Source organism: Hippoglossus hippoglossus, chromosome 3, assembly GCF_009819705.1.
Source record: "Hippoglossus hippoglossus isolate fHipHip1 chromosome 3, fHipHip1.pri, whole genome shotgun sequence".
NCBI classification, from domain to species: Eukaryota; Metazoa; Chordata; class Actinopteri; order Pleuronectiformes; family Pleuronectidae; genus Hippoglossus; species Hippoglossus hippoglossus.
Window position 1 is genome coordinate 31,385,705 of NC_047153.1, and position 23,439 is coordinate 31,409,143.

The following is a 23,439-nucleotide window of genomic DNA, read 5'->3' on the forward strand; positions in this document are numbered from 1 at the left end:
CGGAACTGGAACCTGGGTTGGTGGAAAAGGGATATTGGACCAACCTCATGCAGAGCTGCCAGAAACAGTGTATGAGCTGCACAACACCGTAACTCATTAATCCTTCAAAGTTTCATAGTGACAATTTCGGGTGGTGCTTTTTTGCTTGTCATCATAGCATAACAGTTTTATTATTATTATTCATCGGCCAGTTTACAATTCAGTTTATTGAGGGGGACAAATTAACCATTTTTAAATATTGGGGGGGAATGCATTTCGGGTTCAGGTTCTTGTGTATGTGTGTGTCTCTCAAACTGAAGAGCAATCTTTGAAATTTTCCCTCTGTGTGTGGGGAAATAATTTATAAAATGAATTTAAAGTCAGAATTTAGAGGAAAAAAGATAGAAATCTGAAATATAAGTCAGAATTTAAGTAAACACAGTTGTGGGACCTCTGCTCCCAAAACTCCATACCTTAAATAAAAGTACAAATAAATAGATGAGTAAAAGTACAACATAAACTACAATACATGAGTGAAAGTACCTGCTGAGTGTAGCCTATTCATTGATGCAATAATCTACCACTAACCCCTAAATCCATTTGAAGTGTGTCTTCACCAGTGGAGTGGTGCTGCCACATGAGGCTGGGTCTATGGTTACCAGTTACCCTCTTATCATTGATTACCTGTGGGAATATTAAAATCAATGTGAGCATGTAGCACACTGCTGTTAAAATGTAGTGTAGTAAAACTAAAAACTACCTGATAGTAAATCTACTTAAGTAATGTACAGGTACATGAAAAACTGTCCTTCATTACGTCCCACCACTGTCTGTGCGCCTTAGGTCCACGGGTTTCATTTTGTGTACAGCCCGCTCAGCCCGCTCTCTGCTCTCAGGCGGACGCATGTCAGGTTCCTGTGCTGTCAGAGGGAGCTGCAGCTTCGAGCTGTAGGTGGAGTTTGTGTTCCTGTGTAAAGTGACACTGGAGTGGGGGGGGGGCCGCGAGCAGCTACTTCCTAAACACAATCCGACGCCTCTGAACCAGGTTTGTTATGTTGTCGGACACAACTTCCATTTGTTTACAGTCAGTGACTGAAAAGACGGAGCGAAGCCAGCTCCACGCCTGCTGCTTCACTGTAACCCGCGGAGCCTTCAGGAGGCCATAGCTGCTCGTTTCCTGGATGGAGACGGACAGTCTGTTGACCGGGTCTGTGAACCGAGCCGAGGCAGACTATGGCTCCTCGTCGGGCTCGGAGCACGGAGGGGCCCCGAGCAGGAGACGGATGTCGTACTCTGCCGCCGAGGAGGCGTGTAGCGTTGACAGGGGAGCAGGTGAGTGCAGGGGAGGTACGTGCGGACAGGTCACTGTTCAGCTCTAATTGAAACCACTGTATTAGCGGCTGCTGGTTATATTCTGCATCACATTTAGTTAAATGAACATGCACACAAATGAAACATCCCTGTAGGTTAAGCTGCTTCTATCTGACAACAGATACTGTAAATGTTTAGCCTTAAATGGGAAAATCACATGCGAGACGTTTGTGAGAAGTCAACAACAATAATAACCATACTTGACTAAGTGTCACCTTGGCTGAGAAATGTCGGAGTCATCACAAGCAAAAATCTGTCACTTCCAAACCTTTTTGGGGATGTGTCCGCTGCACATTCATTCTTATGAACTCAGGTGTGATGACTGAGGAGAGGGTTGAAGTGCACTGAACTCATTGTCATGTTGGTGGTCGAGTGCTTTGGGACATAGTGATTGTCATGATGGAAGTGGAGAGATTATAGATCGGCCATAAAGAGATGCATGTCGTATTACCTCCCTCCCTCTCTGCTAAGGTCATACTAATATTGATCCTCATTAGCTATCTGCCTCTCATCATTCTTCAATGAAACAAGGAGAAACGAATGAAGGATTTCGCAAACAATAAAATAAATTTTGGTTCTGACTACAAAACAGGTCAAACTGCTGTATACATTTTTTTGGGCCTTTGGTTTAAATAAAAAAAGACACAGTATCTTCATATTTTTGGTTTCAAATGAAAGAGTAAATAACCATCCATCCATTCCATTCAATCCACCCACCCAGTGGTAGACATGACTCAGTTGTAGGTGATGTTTTCCAATGTCATGTTTCAACTGTTCAACCCCAGATATACTTACTTTCCGATGATAAAAGACAGGAAAATACAGCAAATCTTTGACCTCTTACTTCTCCGTGGTTCAGTGATCATTGTTGATTGTGTTGCTTCTGTGAATTCCTGTCCATCAATTGTTTCAGATGTAGACAGTTCAGGCTTTATTCAAATAATTACATGAAACACAACCTTCACATGGACGCGGAGTTACTGCAAGTTTTTAGTATTTAGTCCAAAATAGAGTATTGGTGGCAGATTCCTACTTATATTACCTTTGTCTGTTGCCTGTCACTATTAATGCTGATTACCTCAATTTGAAGTTGCTTCACATAAGTCAATGTAAATGTATGTATTCTGAGATGAGTGACTGATGGGAAATGTTGAGCACTTGATAGATTTTCTGCTCTGTAAGTGTAGAACACATTTTTTAGGTAAAACTTGTATGAATGAAATCAGGCTGGCAGACTGGATGTTATTTTAGATCAGGTTCATGTAAACCAGGGTCCTGAGTCCAGATTTCCAAATGACAGTGCAGGGCAGGCAGACATGCCAACGTCTTCCAAAGCTTCAATCCAGATTTCCAGCAGTAGCGAGGGGGGATGTGTACATTGTTGTACTTGACTGCCGTTGGCTTTATTTTTGTTACCGGGTTCCCCTTTGACTTCAGGTTCAATCTGAAATGATGCCAGATATGCACTCTAGCTCTTTCACTGTGACCCCAAGTCCTCGTCCTTGTAAGACGACTCTCCTCTCATCGCGTGATAAGACTCCACTCTGTGATGTGACTCTGCTGTTGCACGGAGCACACACTTTCTGTTTAAAACTGTCTCATCAGACTAAGTTTAGATTTATTCCAATTTTACAAACAGGATTTTGAGTATGTGAAAATGAACGAAGGAGCTTTTAAGACTATACAAAATTAAATAGATATTGTAACCAGGGGGCAACTTATGTGATAGGTGTGTGCCTTAACACTGTGTAACACTTGCAACACTGACTACCATGGCAACCCTAACGTGCAGCTTCAAACTTATAACTCTCCAACTGGGATGTAATGAGACATTCACTCTTGTGAACATTGATTGTAGGCAGTGGTGGGAAGTACTTACTTAAGTAGATTTTTCACATATCTGTACTGTACTTGAGTATTTCTTTTCCTGACGACTTTTTACTTTTACTCGCTACATTTGAACACACATTTCTGTACTTTCTACTCCTTATCTTCTCAAAACTGGCTCGTTACTTGAGCAGCGGAGGTTGGAGCAACGCGCGCCTTTACGCACGGCGCACCTCTCTCTCGCTCACTCGCGTGCCCCCCCTGCCTCGGGAGATGCGCAGGCCCGGCGGCGTGTTTGCCGTCGGGGGGGCAGCGCGAGACCCTAAGCTTCCGGAGGTTGGTCGGGCTGCCTTGGTCGACCGGGGTCGAGCAGGCTGTACCGGTAATGATCCTTCCGCAGGTTCACCTACGGAAACCTTGTTACGACTTTTACTTCCTCTAGATAGTCAAGTTTGATCGTCTTCTCGGCGCTCCGCCAGGGCCGTTACCGACTCCGGCGGGGCCGATCCGAGGACCTCACTAAACCATCCAATGGGTAGCAGCGATGTGTGTACAAAAGGCGTTAATCAACGCGAGCACATTCCCCATCCATTTATTCCCTTTAGAATGATCCAGGTGCTCATGCAGGAGCTCGGTTCAGTTCAGTCTTTATTATTCTGTCTGAAATTTTGCCTGCAGCAAAACTAGACTGTGTCCAGTGATTTTTTCTTCTCTGTACTAGCACTGTGCAGGCTGTTAACAAAAGAGGAAAACTATCCTATTATGTGTGCCTCGAACTTGTTTCCTTTTGCTGAGTTATCATAAGGGGCATTGTGTGCCATTCCTGCTACTGATTAGAAAGTGAAAGGTCCATGTTTAGTGATATTTACAGAATTTTTTTAGTGGCTATACTGTTGTCTATTAGTGTTCTTAGGCAGACACAAGAGGCACTTGTTTATTCTGTTGTGTTGGTTCTCTGTTGTCCCTAGAAGTTCAGATGCACTAGTCCATTACTATTTGAACCTCAGTATCCGTAAAATTATACAGTATATGTATATTTTTGTTATAATTTTTGAGTCAGTTGAAATAAAGCCTGAAGAGATACATTTTTGGTGGTTTTGTGTCTGTATAGGCCTACTATAAAAAGCACTTTGCATTTATAATTTTGGTACTTAAGTACATTTCAACACCAGATACTTTTGATACTTAAGTACATTTAATATGAGCTACTTTAAGACTTTTTTAGATCAGGTCATCAAGTCATTTTCTTACGGGTGACTTTAACTTTTACCGGAGTCACTTTCAGGTAAGATATCTGTACTTTTACTCAAGTATGGCTTTCAAGTACTTTATACACCACTGATTGTAGGGAACTTTGACAAATTGCAAGGGATTTTAGTAATATTGTTGTTGTTGTTACCAGCATACGATTCATTTTACACTTTACCATATGTAATGCAAGAATTGTGGTTGTTTCCAAAAAGAGTAAAAAAAAGTAAACAAAGTAACAGATAAAAGCAACATTCAAACATCGTCTTTATTGACCTACATTCTGGAAAATTAAATCAGGCATGTCATTCGAGTTGAGTCGAGGCAGAATCTTCTGACAGTTTTTTGTTTTTCATGTAGTTCACACTTGTTCTTCCGTTGGTGTGTGTCTGTGTGTGTTATAGTGTTTCAGCAGTGTTGCCCTGTCAGTATCTCCCCCAACCGTCATGACACATCCTGCTGTGAAACCATCAGCACTAAAAGGGTGTGAGTGCGCGGCCACAACTGAGTCATCATGTCTGTATCTGTAACTGCTTGGTGGAAACTTATAGTCACTGAACTCAGTCATCGGACAGCTGTGGAACATGCTTGTACTGTATGATAGACATTAGTCGTTGTCTCTCATAAACACATTAAACCAGTGTTGATAGCATCTGTGGCTTTTTCCAAATTTTGAAATAGTTAAAAAATGGCCAAATCTGTATTGTGCTCACTGATATTTTTTTAACACAACACAATTTTTGCATCAAATAATCCAGTTCTAAACCACTGTTAGAGCCCTAGGTCAAATAAGATCAAATGCCTGCCTGACATATTCACATATTATATAAATGTTGAACTCAAACAAGTGCATGGTGCACAGGTAGGAGGTTCGTCTTAAATGTACGATTACATTTTGCAGAGGCCTCAGAATCCACTTCTCTGTCTTTCGTCTTCTCAGACCAACACACACACACACACACACACACACACACACACACACACACACACACACACACACACACACACACACACACACACACACACACACACACACACACACACACAACGGACAAATGTAGCATATGACTAAGAACAATATGATTTGGTCTTTGCAAACAGAAATGATGTACATATTTATTTGCGTATAAAGCAGGGAAGTAAAATTCTGATGCCAGATGTGAACTTGCCCTCTTGATCACTCAGACAGATGTTAATATCAGGTCTGAATAAGGCTGTGATGAGTTTGTAGGTTTGAAAAATCCATCTGGTTCCCAGGGCATCATGTGACTTAAAATGTTGGCTGTGGCTTAAATGTCGAACTGCTCACATTGCTCATGTCCCTGAGGGTTCAGCAAATTATGTCTAACCTTTGAATGGAAGCGTCATTGAATCATCAGTGCCTCAAACTAACCTATTCTAACAAACTAACTAATCTTATTGAGTCAAATGATAAAGTCATCAGTATGTTGTGTTTCTTCTGTCTGTTGCTCCCCTAGTGTTGGATATGATGAAGCTGTCAGCCTGTAATCCATTAATTTGGATTTTTAGGGTTGTAAACCACACCCTCACCACAGTACTAAGGCGGATCCCAGTTCATGTCTTTCCTAGTTTTGCCTCAAGAAATAAAAACAAACCTTTAGCTCGGCTCCCAGTCCAACCAGTTTCACAGACTTCCTCATCGTCCCTGTTCCTGTTGTCTTTGTTAGTCAGGCTCTGATCTGTACAGGATCCATGTATAGTTATTCACAGTGATGATACGCTTGGTGATCCAGGACACTGAACCTCACATTGCTCAGAGCACCTGTGGTATATGTAGGGATCTTTGTTAGTCTGTTTCTGAGACAAAGGAACATTTCAGATGGTCCTGTTACGCTCTTTTTTCTCACTGTCCACAGAGGATGATGACCTCTACATCCAACAAGCTGTTGTCTTCATTGAGGATGCCATACAAGTAAGTGCAATGAATTTCCTCACTTATTTCTGTTTAGGTAAATAATAAGAAAAGGTCAATTAACCTGCAAAGGCAGAATACAGTATACTATTTGGGTAGGACTGGACCATGGAGACTACTTTTTTATGTCCTGTGTAATGTTGTTTATTTTTGTTGAAGTTGAAATGTATACCTCATTTCTTATTTTTCTAGCTAAGTAAGAAATGTGAAAGTAAGACACTTAAGGATTGTAAGGATTTGCAAATTATCCTTCAGCGTTTTATAACAGGACACCTCAGCCAGTGTTTTATGACTCTGTGCTGGTGAAAGCACAGTGGGAAACCTCCCACTGTGCTTTCACTGTGCAAGTGTAAAAGGCAAACTGCGGAAAACGTCTTGAGAATCAAAGACGAAATTATTTGATTTTGGTAGTTGAAGGTCAAAGATCAACGTCACAGTGACCTCATGTTCTCGTGAAAGGGATATATCATGAACACCAATAGGGAATCTCATTTCATCTGTACAAACATACTGTACACATTGATTCAAGTATCAGTGGTCAAAGGTCACAGTCACATCATATTATTGTAAATGCAATATGTCTGGAACACCTGGATGGACTGAAACTTTGGCTCAAGGACACATACAACCACAGGACGGTAACTTTAGTTCTCCTCCAAAATTAAACACTTGATTCAGTCACACTAGCTTGAGTGTCTCTCTACTGGTTACCTCTCACTTTTAGGATTGATTTCAAAATGTTGTTTTAAACATATAAGTGTTCCATGGACTGACAACCCTGCCCACAGGGTAGAGGATTGGGGACATGTGGATGTTCCAAGGTCAAGTGCAGTTGTTGGTCCTAGACTCAAGGACAGAGATGCAGTGATGCAACACTTTTGGCTGTGACAACATCTGATCTACATTAAATACACTTCCTTTGACCGTGCAGTTAAATTAATAGCATCACAGTAGGCTGCTGTCTCCATTTTTAGTTAAGCTATACATAATTATATTTCTTTACTGGCTTACAGTACCGGTCCATCAACCACCGAGTAGATGCCAGCTCACTCTGCCTCTATCGATGGTACTACTCCCGTTTAGGCCAGTGGTAAGTTTTCACACTCTAGCGTGCTGATACCAGATCATGTATGAATTCAAATGTACCTGAGTTTACATTTGAATGAAGAAGTTTCTAGGTGCTCACTCTGCACCTAGAATATCTGTCATGGCACTATTTAACTATTGACTGAGCGGATACAATAACCAGAAGTGCATAATTCTTTTCAGCACTATATCATACAATACCAACTATGGGTCTACAGTTAGCAATAACAAGTATATGTTGTTCAGCCTTTCATCTATTGACTATGTCAATGACTCTTGTGTGTTTTCCGGGACATTTACGCTGCCCCCAGGCTTAATGCTAAGCTAAGTTAGTTGGATGCTAATTTGGCTTTTTTTTAGGCTAGACCTAAGTTTAAACTATCTGGTACAGCACATCATCTCTGAATAAAATGAAGTGAAACTTAACCATACTGTGAATTTCATATTGTTTAAACCATTATTCTAGTGCCCCTACATCCTTTTGTCCATCCACTTACCCATCTTATTCTGTCTCAGGGGCTTGGGCCTGACAATTGCAGTGTTGTTGTTGCTGGCCTTTGTGGAGCGTCCCTCCTCTTTGTCTGTCTCCTCAGACCCCCGATATCGCTCCCCAGCTTGGGAGCCTCCTTGCGGCTTCACTGAGAGCTTCGAGATGGTCTGCCTCATCATTTTCTCTCTTGACCTCACTGTCAAGGTAAACAGAGCCAGGGTGGAAAGCATTTGCTCAGATGACATTGACTGCTATCTGGAGGAAAAAAAGGCTTTTCCATATGAAATTTGCCATGTTATGTTTCTAATAACCTCGTAACTTTTATTTCCCACTATTGAACCATTTCTTCACAATATTTGTTCTGTCCTTAGAGCTACCTGATTGGCTGGGAGGAATTCAGGAAGAGCAAATGGCTAATTGGCTACACTGTTGTCCTTTCGGCCTCCATCATCGACTGGATGCTGTCTGTCAGCATGGTGTGTGATGAGGTGAGGCAGTCTTCTCTCATTCTTCTTGAAGCATTTCGTGCTCAGTGGTTACTTAATCATACAGCAGTGTTTACTAATACAGAAGTCAAATAAAAACCTATGCAGAAAGAAAACTAGATTTACCGCACTGCGGTTGTATGCCTCCGCCAACTACTTTTTCCCAGATTCATATAAGATCACTGTGACCTTTGTCCTCTGATACTTAATCACTTTGTCTTAAAATCTTAGTCCAAGTGTCAACTGATCAAAAGTTGAAGAAATTCCCTCAATCAGTCTTGAGATATCTCATTATCAAAAACCTTTTATGAGGCCACCGTGACCTTGACCTTTGACCACCAAAATCATATCAGTTAATCAGTGAGTCCAGGAGAATTGTACCAGATATAATGAAATTCCCTACAGGCAGTCCTAATAAATCACATTCACAGGGACATGAGGTCATTTTGTTTGACCTTTGACCTCCAAGCACCAAAATCGAACCAGTTCATCCTCAAGTCCAAGTGAATATTTGTACCAAATTTGAGAGATTCCCCCACTGGCTTTCCCCGGGAGGAGGCATAATAATGGGGAGAAATGTGCTTGCCAACAGTTTTTTACTATTCTTAAATTTACAAACAATGAGCATTCATCCTCCAGCATTTAGGAGCCATAGCAGTAAGCTCGGTGTGCCGGTATGCTGTTCATTAAACAAGCTTAAAATGGAGACTTTTAAAAACAATGACTTAAACGCCAATATCTACTCTCTGATTGGTTCTTATTAGTCAAGACTCAACTAGTGGTAAAAGCAGAGTGTTGCGAACATTTACTGTGAGTAACTGTTCCACCTCTTTGTCGACCCCAGAGAAGAAATCTCTGCTCTTACTTTTCACCATTGCTGTTCTTCATTCAGTATTTTCTGTAACAAACTTCAGAGGAGAGAATTTGCCTCCTGTTTACACTGGTATGTGCATGACCATTGGATGTGACAATGGAATGTTTAAATTTGTGTAATGAGAAACAACTGAATTCAAACAGATCATCAATAAGTCACACTCAATATGTTTTAAAATGTGTTCTTGCATTGTCATTATTTACCAGAAACTGAGAGTGCGACGACTCCTTCGGCCCTTTTTCCTCCTGCAAAACTCCTCCCTGATGAAAAAGACATTGAAGTGCATCAAGAGGACTCTGCCTGAGATTGCTAGGTATTTAAATCCATTCCACTGGCAGGCATATCTAAGATATGCTGGTTTAAAAAGATCTGTATTGTCTGATTGAGGCCACTGTGGTGGAAACATTTGTAATTACTAGTCAATAAAAACATTGTGCCCTATCCTCGTGCAAACAAGTTATATGTCCATTGCGCAGGGAGCCTGACTGAGGATTTGGCATTTTGGGGACAGGATGTGACGCCCCCCCCTCTCTCTCTCTCTCTCTCTCTCTCTCTCTCTCTCTCTCTCTCTCTCTCTCTCTATGAGACTCGCACAGTCAGCACTCACCAAAATGACACTACACTGTAATGTGGTGCGCACTCTCCTTTAAGGGAAGGATACGTGAAGTTTAAAGCAATGCCTGGTTTGTTAAGTCAATCCGTGCCGCTGCCACACCCAGTACATCTCAATCTCTCCCTGTTTCCAGATGCGCCAGACACATCCTGTCACCTTGGTAATACCAAATGTGTACAGTCAGGCTCCCTGCGCACTGGACACTTAACTGCGCTTTGTGCAGTGTGCCATGGCACACGAGGATAGGGCGCAATGTTTTGATTGTCTATTAATTGCAAACGTTTCCACCATAGTGTGGCCTCAGTCAGAGTCAGTGCATTCAGTGTGTCAGTGCATTCAGTGTTTGCACTAGTGTATTCAAATGTCCAAAATGAATACAATTTCAAAACATTAAAATGTGTAAAGGTAGGGGGAAACATGTTTAAAAGGATCATCCACCAAGATTTAAAATCAGTGTGTGCCCCTCTAACGGCAAATACAAAAGTACACAAATGTTTAGTTAACATTTGGCAATGTGTCCTATGATGTTTTATATAGAAAGATTGTTCTAAAACCTGTAAATGGACTGCATTTATACAGCAGCTTTTCTAGAATTGATGATCACAGCACTTTACTATACAAGTTACCTTCCCCCATTCACACACACCTTCATACAACGCTACTATAGGCAGCATCATCATTTGTTTTCAGGGGGCAATTTAGGATTCAGTGGTCACTTGGACATGCGGAATAGATGAGCCAGGGATCAAACCACGACCTTCTGGTTAGTGGACGACCTGCACAAAATCCTGAGTCACGCCCACAGTAGCGCCTCTTTAACTAAATGAAATGTATCTTGAATAAGTAAGGAACCTGGAAGGCTAGATTTATACTCATCACTGGCTCCCCAGGCTTTTTCACGCCTGTCTGAATGTGCATGTGTTGTCCCTGTCCCTGCAGTGTCATCCTGTTGCTGGCGCTCCACCTCTGCCTCTTCACCATGATCGGCATGTTGCTGTTTGCTAAGACTGAGGTGAGTTCATTGTAGTCATTCCCTGGTAAATACACACTAGTGACGCTACTGTACTGTTCACACACTTGTATTTGTGTGTATGTGCGCATACTTTCACAGATATCTTTGTGAGCCTAGAATTTACGGAGTGAGGGCATTTTGGTCGGTCCTCACTTTCTGACCCCCTTTCAAAGGGCTGTTTGAGGGTTAAGACTTGTGTTTAAGGTTAGGGTTAGGCATTCACTGTGTCACTTCCGTGTTTCTTTTCAGGATTCGAAGAAGAACAGGGAGTGGGAGATGCATTTCAGAAACCTGCCAAACTCTCTTACCTCTCTGCTGGTACTTCTCACCACAGCCAATAACCCTGATGGTACACAATCAGTCCTATTTGTTGATTAATGCTATTCAAGTTGGGTTAGGGTTAGTAATTTTTTAAGTCTGATCATCTGTTCTACATTTCTATAGTGATGATTCCTGCCTACTCTCTGAACAGAGGATACTCCATTTTCTTTGTCACGTTCAGTGTAATCGGTAAGAAGCTATTCTCAGTGTCAGTGTGACAGCTGTAGGAGAAGTGATAGAACATTATTGTTTGACCATTAAAGCAAAATAAATGTTTTAGGCAGATAATTCAGAGGACATTTGTTTTGTGTCCTGGCAGGAACCTACTGTTTGATGAATCTACTGACAGCTATCATTTATAACCAGTTCAGGGGATATTTACTCGTGAGTCACACACACACACATGCATTTGTTTCTACCCTGGTAAATTCCTATATCATTCAAACTCATCTCCTGTTTTTAATGCATTTAAAGCTGATGCATCTCTCCTACATCTCCTTTAAAAGCAGACACGACTTTCACATCAACAAACTCTGTATCAGATAGTGTGAGAAATACATAATATGAAACAGAATTAGCAGTGACCCAAGTCACAGTGCTGGATAAAAGGTTCCTTCAGGATTATATTGAATTAATCTACATTCACCGTTTTAGTCTGCAGCCATGGAAACTTTCTGTTTCTGTTTTTGTCCAGATGTCAGTCCAAACATCAATTATCAGGAGACGACTGGGGATCCGAGGTGCATTCCAAGTCCTCACCTGCCAAGGAGCCCAACAGTCCACTGAGTAATACACACACACACACACACACACACACACACACACACACACACACACACACACACACACACACACACACACACACACACACACACACACACACACACACACACACATATATTCAAGTGTAAAGCAAAAGGTTATGCCCAAAGTTTGACAAAGTGTCTTTTAGCGGCGTACCTGGAGTTATGTTTGTTACAAAAATGGACATGATTCCAGTTATGTTTTACACTGTCAGATTTGAGAAATCTTTACTCTTTTGTTAAAACTAGATCTAGACCTGGTCAGGCTTTCCTGAAAAAAACTCACATTCAAACCATTTGTACGACCTGAGTGTAAAAGTCTTTTGTGGTATTTGGGGTAAAATATTCAAACTGAGGTGGTTACTGTTATGGAAGTTTTCTGGAAGCTGGTGAAAGGAGAACTCAGGCAGCAGCTGATGTCTTATGCAGAATATTTTAATGTAGACTTGATGCATCAAGGAGACCAGAAGGTGGAACAATATACAAACGCTAACAGAGTAACATGAGCAATTGTCACCCCCAAGTCTGAAGATGTCTCCCACAGCATCCCAGTATATCATTTTCTACTTGGATCACCCATTCTAACAGCACATCCATGAATGGCTAGAATTGCTGTCACTCTCTATGTTACATGGAGGTGTTCGTATCCTATTGGATAGTTAAGCCTAAATATGCATTCCTAAATCACATTGTGTCCTTACATCTTGCCACTGGTGAAATACGCAGAAGAGTTAAAGTTGGTGTCTCTCTCTCTGGTGCATCTGAGTTAGATATGAAAGTCCATGAGCGTAGACACTACAATGTACTGTTGGTTGGTCCTTTATCTATAACCTGACCTTGGGTACTGCTTAGAGAGACAAGAGAGTATCTGTGGAATTAGACAGGAACTATTCTCCTGTACAGATATAATGTAATATACATAATATATAGTGGCATATACAGTAATGTGTGAGGATGGTCAAAAATTCCTCAAATGTTACCAAGGTGGTTTCTCTCAACACGACACACACAAGACACCGGTTTTTCAGCTTGAGACCTGACTTTGCTCAGTGGTCTCTTGTGCCTTGGTGTCTGGCTGACTTCACGCTGCGTGCCACTTTTCTTATGGCTGATAGCTCTGGGCAGATGGGATGTCGATGTCTCTTCCTCCCTCTCTTATTCCTGCATTTAAAGGAGAGTGTTATTCGAAAAAAGTGCAACTGTGCAGCTTCCACTGCTCCTGCTTTGCCAGCTCTGCACAGCCTCTCACTCCTACAGCTCTCTCTCTCTCTCTCCAAGGGCGATTCTAGGAGCAGACTTTTAGGGGTGCTCAGCCCCTATGAGAATGTGACATGCATACATACAGTGAATAATACGAACAAATACAGACCGGTCCACAAAACATTGATCCGTCCACTTTTTCACCTGGTTCTTCCTGCTCACTCTCTCTCTCCTCTCCATCTCCATCCTCCTCTTGCCCTCTGCACTGACAATAACACATAAATATAATATACGGAGCTACAATAATGTGATAATAAATGAAGCAAACAAACAGAGCATTCATAAAGTAAATATATGTAAGAAGTGGTTGGGGAGAAGCCACATTTGCCGACAGTATATCATTACACTGCTTAGTATGTAAAATAATTATGATGTTTTTATGTTACTCTGGTTAATAGATTGTATCTGTTATTCCTTTCAGAGATGATAATATCACCAATGTGTGAGTGGTTTCCAACACCATGGACTCTCAATGACATTGCCAAAGCATTGCATCACCCTCTCGCTCGCTCTCTCTCTCTCTCATTCTCTTGCTCTCTCTTTTTTTCTTTTTCTCCCTTTGTCTCTCTCAGAGAGGGGTTCCTAATGACAGATCACAGAAACCTGTCACTAATTTGATCACGCTCTTATCTTGTCAAAATATCAGCTTTTTCTTCGATTCAACACATATAATACATGATAATTACAATAATATAATAATAATTTTAACTAGTCTGTAATCTAATAATAATTCTTAACTGTTTTCAAGAATTTTGGTACAAATCTCAGTCCTGTAGAGCAGGGGTCTTCAACGATTCTCAGGCCAAGGACCCCCAAACTGATGGAGAGATGGAGCAGGGACCCCCTACTATATATATTGTACAAAATTGTGTTTTATATTAAACTGGGCCTAGTGCCATGTATAAACATAGCTACCCTGTTATTGTGCATTCAATACTAAGCTATTCAAATAATACACAGAAGGATAACGTCTTCTGCCTCCATTAATCTGTTCGCTACAATATGTTGGATTCATGTTAATGTGTATTTAAAGACATTTAAATTTGTGGGGAATTTTTTTTTTTAAAATATAAAAAATTGTCTAATCAACCAAACATTTGAAGACCTCTGTTGAAGACCTCTGCTTTAGACCTTAAAACATTGAAATGTGCATTGCAGATATCAGAAGCTTGTATTCTATCATAGTCTGTAACTGACATGATTTTATTGATATCAGAAATAGTCACTTAGTCTGTTCACTAGTACTTGTTTATTGTTAAGATGTCATGTTCTATTCCCATTTATCACTAAATGCAAACATAAGACATTTGTTTGTCCAACTGTGCCTGTGAAATCTTACTGTTGAAAATATTCCTGCACAATTTTGAATTACACATGCACATAATATTTCTATAGCTACAAAACGTTTTTACATGTGTGTGGAACACACTCACAGCAAAAGCAATATCGTGCCATGTATATGATATAATTGCATGTTTGTTGTACATCAGGCACACACGGTTCATAGTTGTGTTGTTTGATCTGTCAGGGAGCATGTTGGTGTTGATTCGGTGCTGGAGGTGATGTCCAGAGTCCAGATGGAAAGCTACTACAAAGCAGCCATTACTACGGTCAGAACATACACAACACACTCTGCACATACACACTCAGAGCCTCAAAGGCCTTTGGAACGGGTTAGGTTTAGGCTGCAGGTATAGATAATACAACTAGAAATACCACATAGCTGCTTCATTTTTAGAGTCATGTTATTGTTCGTGCTAGCTCACCATCACACATAAATTTTCCTCCTCCACAATGCAACATAAGTTGTGTTTACTTGTATTCTTATTTGATATTACATCGCTTGATCTAAACAGTTTCATGCAGAATCTTCAGTCAACTGAGTAAATGAAATCGAGAGAGAGAGAGAGAGAGGTGCATCCTCTGGTCCTTCCACTCTTTAATCTGTTCTGATGAATGTTTCATCTGCACTTCAACGTCTCAGGAGGCACAGCAGTATGCAGAAGCCGGCCACATGGATCGAGAGCAGTTCAGAAAGATATTTGATGAGCTGGATAAAGATCAAATCAAGGAGGTAAATCTGTGTCCCTTTCATTCATCATCGCTTTATACTTGGACATCTGTTTTACATCTTTGACTGTGTGTGTGTCTGTGTGTGTGTGTGTGTGTGTGTCCCCCCAGCACCCTCCCTTGCCTCAGTACAACTCTCCAGTCCTGCAGAGGCTCCAGCTGATCTTCAGTCACTTCTATCTCAATATACTTGGCAATGCAGTGGCACTGGGCAATGTCATGTGCATATGTGTAAGTTACACACACACAGAGTTGTATCTCTGTGACTTCAGAAGACATTACATGGACTTAGACTAATTTCCTGGAGAATTACTCCTTAAATCACCTTAAAGTGATTTATGTTACAAGGATTTAGTTTTTGTCCCAATACGGAAGTCTCCACTGTGTGGCAGTTTAAACACACTTAGTATTTTATTTATGTTTTATTCATTTGGGATATATATATATATATATATATATATATATATTTTTTTAAAATTCTAATTCAAATCTTAGAGTGAATATTCTTAGGAAGTTAAAGTTCTTTGCTTTTTGAAAAGGGTGTACTTGCATTGTTATGCTTTTATCATTACATCAGTAGTATAAAATGGTCTTGAAATTATGACACTAATATTGTTTGTCGCTATAATTTCAGGAATAATATATTGAAAGTGTACACACACACACACTGGCCAGCGTTTCCTAAGATAACCTTTGTTTGTGTTTCAGACTGTCCTTGTATTAAACTCTGAAATGTCCACAGCAGAGAGAGACAACTTCTCGTTGGAGGTGAGCATAGATTTACCCAGTGGAAACATTTCTGACGTCCTCTTCAATAAAGTCAGATTCATTATCCTGGTCTTCAAAAGTTGCAGGACCATCAGTGGGTCAATCGTTTGATCCAGTGCTTTTGTGGTGTTAAATGAAAATGAAACATTATACAGTGAATACAATAGAATGAACATTACATCGTTGAAACTGCTTCAGAAATGAACAGACTCTTCCACTCTCCAACCATCAGATTATCAACCTGTGCTTCATCCTCTACTACTTGTTTGAAATGAGTGTCAAGATCTTTGCCTTCGGTTGGAGAGGATACCTCTCCTACAAGAACAACATCTTTGATGGCTGCCTTACCCTCCTGCTACTGGTAAAACTGCTCTGCATTCGCACTTGCATTATTTCAATTTTTAGAATTTAACATTTACTTTGGAAAAGCATTCATTTATTCATTTTACATAGTATCACAGCAAATAAATTCCCATAGTTTTATTATTGTGTCACTCATTTATCTGAATAAGTCTGCTAAAGTTTGACCTTAAATATTTAGGATTTAATGTGTACACACACATTTTTATGTATATATATATATGTTTGTATAAAGAATAAGAATGTCAGCAACAGAGAGTTGCGAGTTGAGCTGCTTCACTCCTCTCGTCTCTGTCTAGGAGAGAGGCCGAGTTTAGATCACACACGCATGCCCTGGGCCAGCCCCGCCCACACTTCACAGGGAGAAACAGACATGAGACAGAAATGAGATTAAGTGAAAACATTTTGGGTTAAGGTTCCCACCAGGTTCAGTATTACGCCCAATGTGACTTTCAGTTTGTGTGTAAAGTCCGACAGAGACGAGGAGACACAAACACAGACACAAACACACACGGACTCACACACACAAGCCTTGAGGAAACGAAATACAAACCTTAAAGCTCATCTAAATCATAACCATCCACTTTACTGAGGTAGTTACATATATCCCCCTGCCAATTGTTTCATATTTATTTAGGAGCAGTTTTTGTGAGCAGAGCCAGAGAGTCCATTTTATTTATTGTTTTGGTTGTGTGTGGTAAGGGTTATTAGTATTTATTTTACTTTTATTCATTGTGATAACAACAATATATCGCCCAACAAATTTGTCATCGTGGCCTATATTTATATATTCACACACACACACACACACACACACACACACACAAATATATTTAAATTCACTGCCAGAAGTTTCATACAATTGATATTCCACCTTTCAAACGACTCCAAATTTGATGAATTTCGTGTCAAAAAGTCCCTCTCCAACATCTACCACCACTTCTCTGTAGTGGGGACTGGCTAACAATTTTGATTCTATGTTGCTTCCGATTGACGTACCTCACCTCCTTCATGGCAAATACACTGCATTTATTACATGTGCGATTATCACTTAACTCTTGACTTAGCCAGTGAGAATGCGTCCCTATGCTTAGCATGAGTAAATATGAACAGAGATATGAACAGAGTTTAACATCACATCACATGGTGCTAAAGATATTATTTACAATGATCATAACATACAATGTTAATATTATAGAATTTAACAGATTAACAATTTTTAATCGCTAGTGCACAAAGTGAAATGTCATATGATTTGTTGCTATTTATCACTTTCGGTATTAAGCATTTGTTTTTATTGTTTTCCCCATCAGGCTCTACAGATCACTATTTGTGTTACCTACTGGCTTCGTCAGGCACAGGGGTGGGTTTCCAACTATTTTAAAATGAGTGTTTGTATTCAGCTGCAGCTTCTCTGTCCTGCAACGATCACTTTTTGATATTGTAATTTGAGTGTGTTTATATGCATGTGTCACAACAGGGACCCACAGAGACATTACATGTCTCTGTGGGAGATGGTTCGTTTGGTCAACATGCTGATCGTCTTCCGCTTCATGCGCATTATCCCAGATATCAAGGTACAAAGCAGACACAGGGGCACAGTGTTCAGCTAATTCAACTTCAGCCTTCAAACTAAAGCACAGACAATTTATGCCAGAATTTTTTTCACCAATGACAACAGAAAAGTCCGTGTACGTTGACATCAGACATATGCTGCTGCAACAACTTACTCATTTTATCTTTGATGTGGTCCATTTTGTTCTCCAGCTCATGGCTTTGGTTGCAAGCACAGTGTTGGACCTGGTGAAAAATCTTCGAGCCTTTGCAGGGATACTGGTGGTGAGTTCCATCAACATACTTCCTTCAACCAGCTGTTCCGCACTTGAAATATACTTATCACTGTCAACACATTTTGCCTTAGACATGCTCGTGCTTGAATAAATCTATGCACTCTGGTTGTACATACAGAGTGTACAACCAAGAGTGATGTGCTGGATAATTAACATGGAAAGGTAACAAGTCTAATGTGGGGAAAGGCTGATGTTCTCTTTATGCTCTCTGTGTAGGTGGTGTACTATGTGTTTGCTGTGTTTGGGATCTGGCTGTTTCAAGGAGCCATTAAACCTCCTCCAGAGATGAGGTACTGTATGAAGTCATCTGCAGTAAGAACACGTGATAGTCTGTCAAAACAGGACAAAACTCATGACATAACGATTTTATAGCCCTGCGTTGATGTCAGCCTTGGCTAATGTCATTATTCTTTTGGATTGACCGTCCATCACATTTTTGTGAACACAGTATGTCAGGAACACACATAGGAAATGTCTTCAATTTGTGTTTGTGTCCCAGTGTGATCTCCAATACCTCCATGGAGAAAATCACCTCCAACTTCAGTATGGAGTGTGGCACATATGAACAGCTCGAATACTGGCCAAACAACTTTGATGACTTTGCTGTGAGTAATAAGAAAAAGTGTTTCTCTCCTATTTCCCTTTCAGCAAGACCTCAATTAAAATTCACTCACTGTACAGTCAAAAGATCAAATCTGGGATTGTGATACATGACTGAGTAATTTATATGTACATTTTATTTTATTTCTTATTGTTATGTATTTTTGTGACATGTGAAGTGATGTGACTGTCAATGATATTTTACGGATATATATATATATATGTGATGAAAACATTGTTATAATAAAATAAAACCCAGCAACATCAGATTATCATGTTTGAATCATGCTGAAGATGACTGTTGTATAAAGAGAGTATCTTTCCCTCCCTCTCTCTTAGGCATCCATCATTTTGCTGTATAATATCATGATAGTTAACAACTGGCAGGCCTTCATGGACGCATACAGTAGATACACCACAGAGTAAGAACAAGTACAATTTAAATGCCTGATGATGATGATGATGATGATGATGATGATGATGATGATGATGATGATGATGATGATGATGATGATGATGATGATTTATTTTTCCAGATGGGCCAAGGTCTACTTTGTGTGTTGGTGGCTCACCTCCTCTGTCATGTGGGTCAACTTGTTTGTGGCGCTCATCTTAGAGGTCAGTTCACTAGCCAGGACCACAAGGTTTGAATGGAAATTGATGTATTGGATGTTGAGGAAAAATGAATGGATGTTAAGTGAAGTGGTTGGTGACGGGTTGGAGGGAGACTCAGTGTGGGGGTTCCAGCTCAGGTATCATTCCACCTGAGCTTAATACAGGCCCTCCTGAGACAGAACAAGACATGCAAGAGGTATGCATCAAACTGAAAAAGAAGAGATACATGAGGGAGGGAAGAGCTATCATTGAGGATTAATCTTTACCCAAAAACAGTTCCCAAGAAACATATTTCGTTCACTTTGATTGGCCCTTGTTTTTGTACAATATACTGTATATTGTGAGCAGTTTAAAAAAAAATCCATCTAAAGGAAATAATGGCCTTGGGGCTGAACAAATTGGGAAAGGTAGGGAAATCAGCTATGTAGAATAAGGCGTGTCTTTTAATATAGAGTAAACTACAGTAAAGATGTAACAACATATATAAATGTTCCTTGTTCTCTAACAGAACTTCACCTACAAGTGGGACCGGAGTCACAGCTGCTCTGTAACAGATGTTGAGAGAATCCGATATGAAACGTCCGTCCAGCTTATATTCAAGTAGGTTGGCACTGCTGTTGTTGTAAATCCTATAACTGAAAAATCCACCTCTCAGGCTGTAGCTAACGTGCTGTCCAACTTTCCTCTTTTCTCCATGATTTGTCCCCTTTTCTCTGCAGGGAGCAAATCCAGGAGCCAACAGAGGAGGAGTTAGTTTGTCAACTACACCTACATCCCCACTTACACCTACACTAGTGAGACACACACACACACACACACACACACACACACACACACACACACACACACACACAGCACCAGATCCAATCTGCAGTGAAGAGCACTGAGAGGTCAATGTTCCATTCTACTTGTTTAATTGAATGTTTATTATATTAATATGTTACTTCTACTACTGAAACCAGTATGTGTGTTTTCATATGTTCATGAGTAAAACCACTGTGAGCTGCAGTTTCAGTTGTGCAGGGGTCAGCCATTGTGTAGAGGTCAGAGAAGCAGGAATCGGTGTGTGGAAATGTTACTGCTGCTTGTGTATATCACTACTCTGTTATTTCTCATTGTTAAGGACTCGCTATTGCTATTGTTTGCTTGATATTTTAGATTTTGCATTACAGTTGTCCAGCCACAAAAATCCAGATATATTGTCTCATCAAAGTTTGGTGACTGTGTTAGCAAATAATATCTTGAGAACTGCTTCTTTAGAAGGACAATAGCGTATAGGGTGCTTGTTTACAAACACAAAAGGGATTTTATCTTAAGTCATAAGTTGATGGTTTTGTCTCACTGCGATGCACAAACACAAACACACACATCTTATTGAAATCTAATAACAGGTGTGTGGGACACCGTGCTGACAGTGCAGCACATGGAACCAATAAAAACCAAAGATCAGGATGGAAGTAAATTTATGTTTCATACAAAAATGTTTTTGCATACAGTATATGTCTTTTACATATACAGTATTTCATGTCTGGGGACATTGAACCTTTTGTCTATCAATGTGACTGTTAATATGATCTGCCAGTCTCTCCGTATAAAAAGGGATAAGCTCAAGTGTGCTTTTTGCTATTTATATACTTCTGAAAATATTTTTGTATTTTGAATGTATAAGAACACTGGGAGAAAATATTCTGATGTGTGACTTGTAGATTGTACTTAATTCTGCATTTCTGTTTGTGAAAAAAGGTCCCACAATTTTAAATAAATATTTTACTATTTTACTATTTATTTTACTTGTGTGGTGTTAAATGTGTGCTGCATATAGACGTGTGTATAACCTGATAAACAATAGGGAAGTCAAAGGTCATATGGAGCAGAAGCTTAAGAAACGGCCGTTGTTGATTAAGTAGCAACTTACTGAAGTCCATACAATATCACATTTGAAAGACAAATTATGAATATAAAAATTCCAGTGACAACACAGACCTGAGTTCATTATAATGTCATTTTATTCATCATCTTTCACACAGTATTATTCATTTCTACAATATTACTGTTATAAATATTCATTCATGTAGTATAAAAAAGGGGAAATTGTGCTGCAAGGTTTGATTGAATGTTAATATATTATAAGAAAAGTATTTTTAAAACAGAATTTAGTTAGTTCGAGGGGGGTTAGCAGCCCTGTTAGTCTTTTTAACCTATACCTTTGTCCAGATGGCATTGTCAAAAAGTGGCAGTTGAGTGGGTGAGTGATGTCATATGCAAGCCTGTCTGAGACGATGTCGTCTTGTTCTTGGCTATTTTGCCTCAGTAGGAACTATAGTGAGTTTATTGTTCAAGATCAAGGTCTTTTGCAGATTCCCTCAAAGCCAGCTTTCTCTTATTCCCTCTGTTCACATGCAGATTTTCTCCGCTCCTGTTCAAACCTGTTTGTCTGCTCGCTGCTCGTAAACTGTTGTTGCTCCAGTTTGACTCTTCCACATGCTGAGGCTGCTCATGACTCATCATTCTCCAACCAATAGAAAGCTAGGCATTACATCAACCACTGAAATCATCTCTGCCTCACTGCAGATGGGTTCACTTTACTTCTTACAGTGTCTTTGTCTTTTACCAGGTTCCGTGGATCACTCAGCAGCATGCATCAATCAAGTCAAGGACCTAATAAGTATTATACTTTTTCAAATTGAACAGGTAGCTGTGTCGAGTGGCCCAGACCACGGCTGGATGAAAACAATTGTTAGAAGTGATAGTGAGACATCGATCATATTGCAGACTGTAGAGGAAAAGACTAAAGCCACAGCACATATTAAAAGAGTTACTCAAAGGAATCTGAAAATCAATGTTTATTCCAAGGGCTTAGCTGTAAAAACAGAGGGATCTCTCACATGTGGTTTCTACGGGTTTCCTCCCGTTAATAGGTTTTTTCTGGTAGTTGTTGGGGGTTAAGGACCTTGTTAAGCCCTCTGGGACTAATTGTGATTTGTGAATATGGTCTATACAAATAATATTTGATTGAATTTGATTATGTTAAACTGTAGGCTACTTCATTCATTGAAGTGGGAGAATACACATTACTCAATAATGTTCATCAATGTTACCTTAGCTGTGGAATTAGCACACTGAGACTCCAACAGTTAACTGTATTTATTGTTCCTTATGGTTAATGAATAGTAACCTACTAGAGACGTTTTATATGCATTCTAAGGTTATGGCTATTTAATGTTAATCAGCCATATATAGTGACCTCTGGTTCTGAAAAAAAACAAGATGGCAAAAATGCAAATTTGGTTCATAGTCTTTTTTTTCTTCGGAAGTTTCTCCTAATGACTGAAATGACCCTGATGTATCAGCCATGATATGAGCTGGTCTGATGATGATCCTTTTGAAAAAGAAAAGTGCATGTTGTCCCACAATTTCTGTCCCAAAATATTGCAAAATGAAAGAAGAGTGACAATGGACGTGTTAAAGTGACTAAACAGGGACGACATAGGTAAAGGTAGAGGTTTGTTCTGCACTGCTGAATATTAGAACAGCTACCCTCTCAGTTTTACTTACATTTCTAAAATTGGAGTTGTTGAGCGATTGAGCATTATACTGTATGCCTCTATGTCAGGTATTTTCTTTTGATGAGCTCCTGAATGGATTCCATTTTGTGTTTGAACATCCAGACAATGCTGGTAGCACTTTGAGTCATTTGCTAAATGGAATGAGCTGATTCTAAAAAGACAAAAGGATTAGATACACAGATTAAGGATGAGTTTGCAGTGTGAGACAGACCAGACCATTTAAGTGCTCTAGTTTCTGCAGCCATCTCTATATAGCACTTTTCTAGTTTTGATGACCACTAAAAGTGCTTTACAGTACAGTTTATTGC

At 40.0% G+C, this 23,439-nt stretch overlaps 1 protein-coding gene across 3 annotated transcripts; it reads left to right on the forward strand.

Annotated features, from left to right (window-relative positions):
• Positions 1-949: 949 nt before the first annotated feature.
• Positions 950-20,736, forward strand: tpcn2 (two pore segment channel 2). Of its 3 annotated transcripts, none has more exons than XM_034581530.1 (26): positions 950-1,311; positions 6,303-6,358; positions 7,372-7,448; positions 7,961-8,138; positions 8,306-8,422; positions 9,500-9,606; positions 10,846-10,918; positions 11,168-11,267; positions 11,363-11,428; positions 11,559-11,623; positions 11,934-12,025; positions 14,831-14,912; positions 15,287-15,376; positions 15,484-15,603; positions 16,081-16,140; positions 16,373-16,501; positions 17,814-17,863; positions 17,981-18,077; positions 18,268-18,339; positions 18,567-18,640; positions 18,850-18,955; positions 19,290-19,372; positions 19,487-19,568; positions 20,074-20,165; positions 20,285-20,364; positions 20,405-20,736. In XM_034581530.1, the coding sequence occupies exons 1-25, from the start codon at positions 1,161-1,163 to the stop codon at positions 20,358-20,360; spliced, it is 2,295 nt and encodes a 764-aa protein (XP_034437421.1). In that variant the 5' UTR covers positions 950-1,160; the 3' UTR covers positions 20,361-20,364; positions 20,405-20,736. The 3 variants fall into 3 exon arrangements, with proteins under 3 accessions (XP_034437421.1, XP_034437420.1, XP_034437422.1); XM_034581529.1 differs by having other exon boundaries at positions 1,161-1,311; positions 20,397-20,736; XM_034581531.1 differs by having other exon boundaries at positions 1,161-1,311; positions 17,814-17,860; positions 18,008-18,077.
• The last annotated feature ends 2,703 nt before the right edge of the window (positions 20,737-23,439 follow it).

Coding starts and splice junctions, on each gene's coding strand:
- tpcn2 (XM_034581530.1), top strand. CDS start 1,161: ATGGAGACGGACAGTCTGTTGACCGGGTCTGTGAACCGAGCCGAGGCA. Junction 1,312..6,302: donor TAGCGTTGACAGGGGAGCAG/GTGAGTGCAGGG, acceptor CACTGTCCACAG/AGGATGATGACCTCTACATC. Junction 12,026..14,830: donor GGAGCCCAACAGTCCACTGA/GTAATACACACA, acceptor TTGATCTGTCAG/GGAGCATGTTGGTGTTGATT.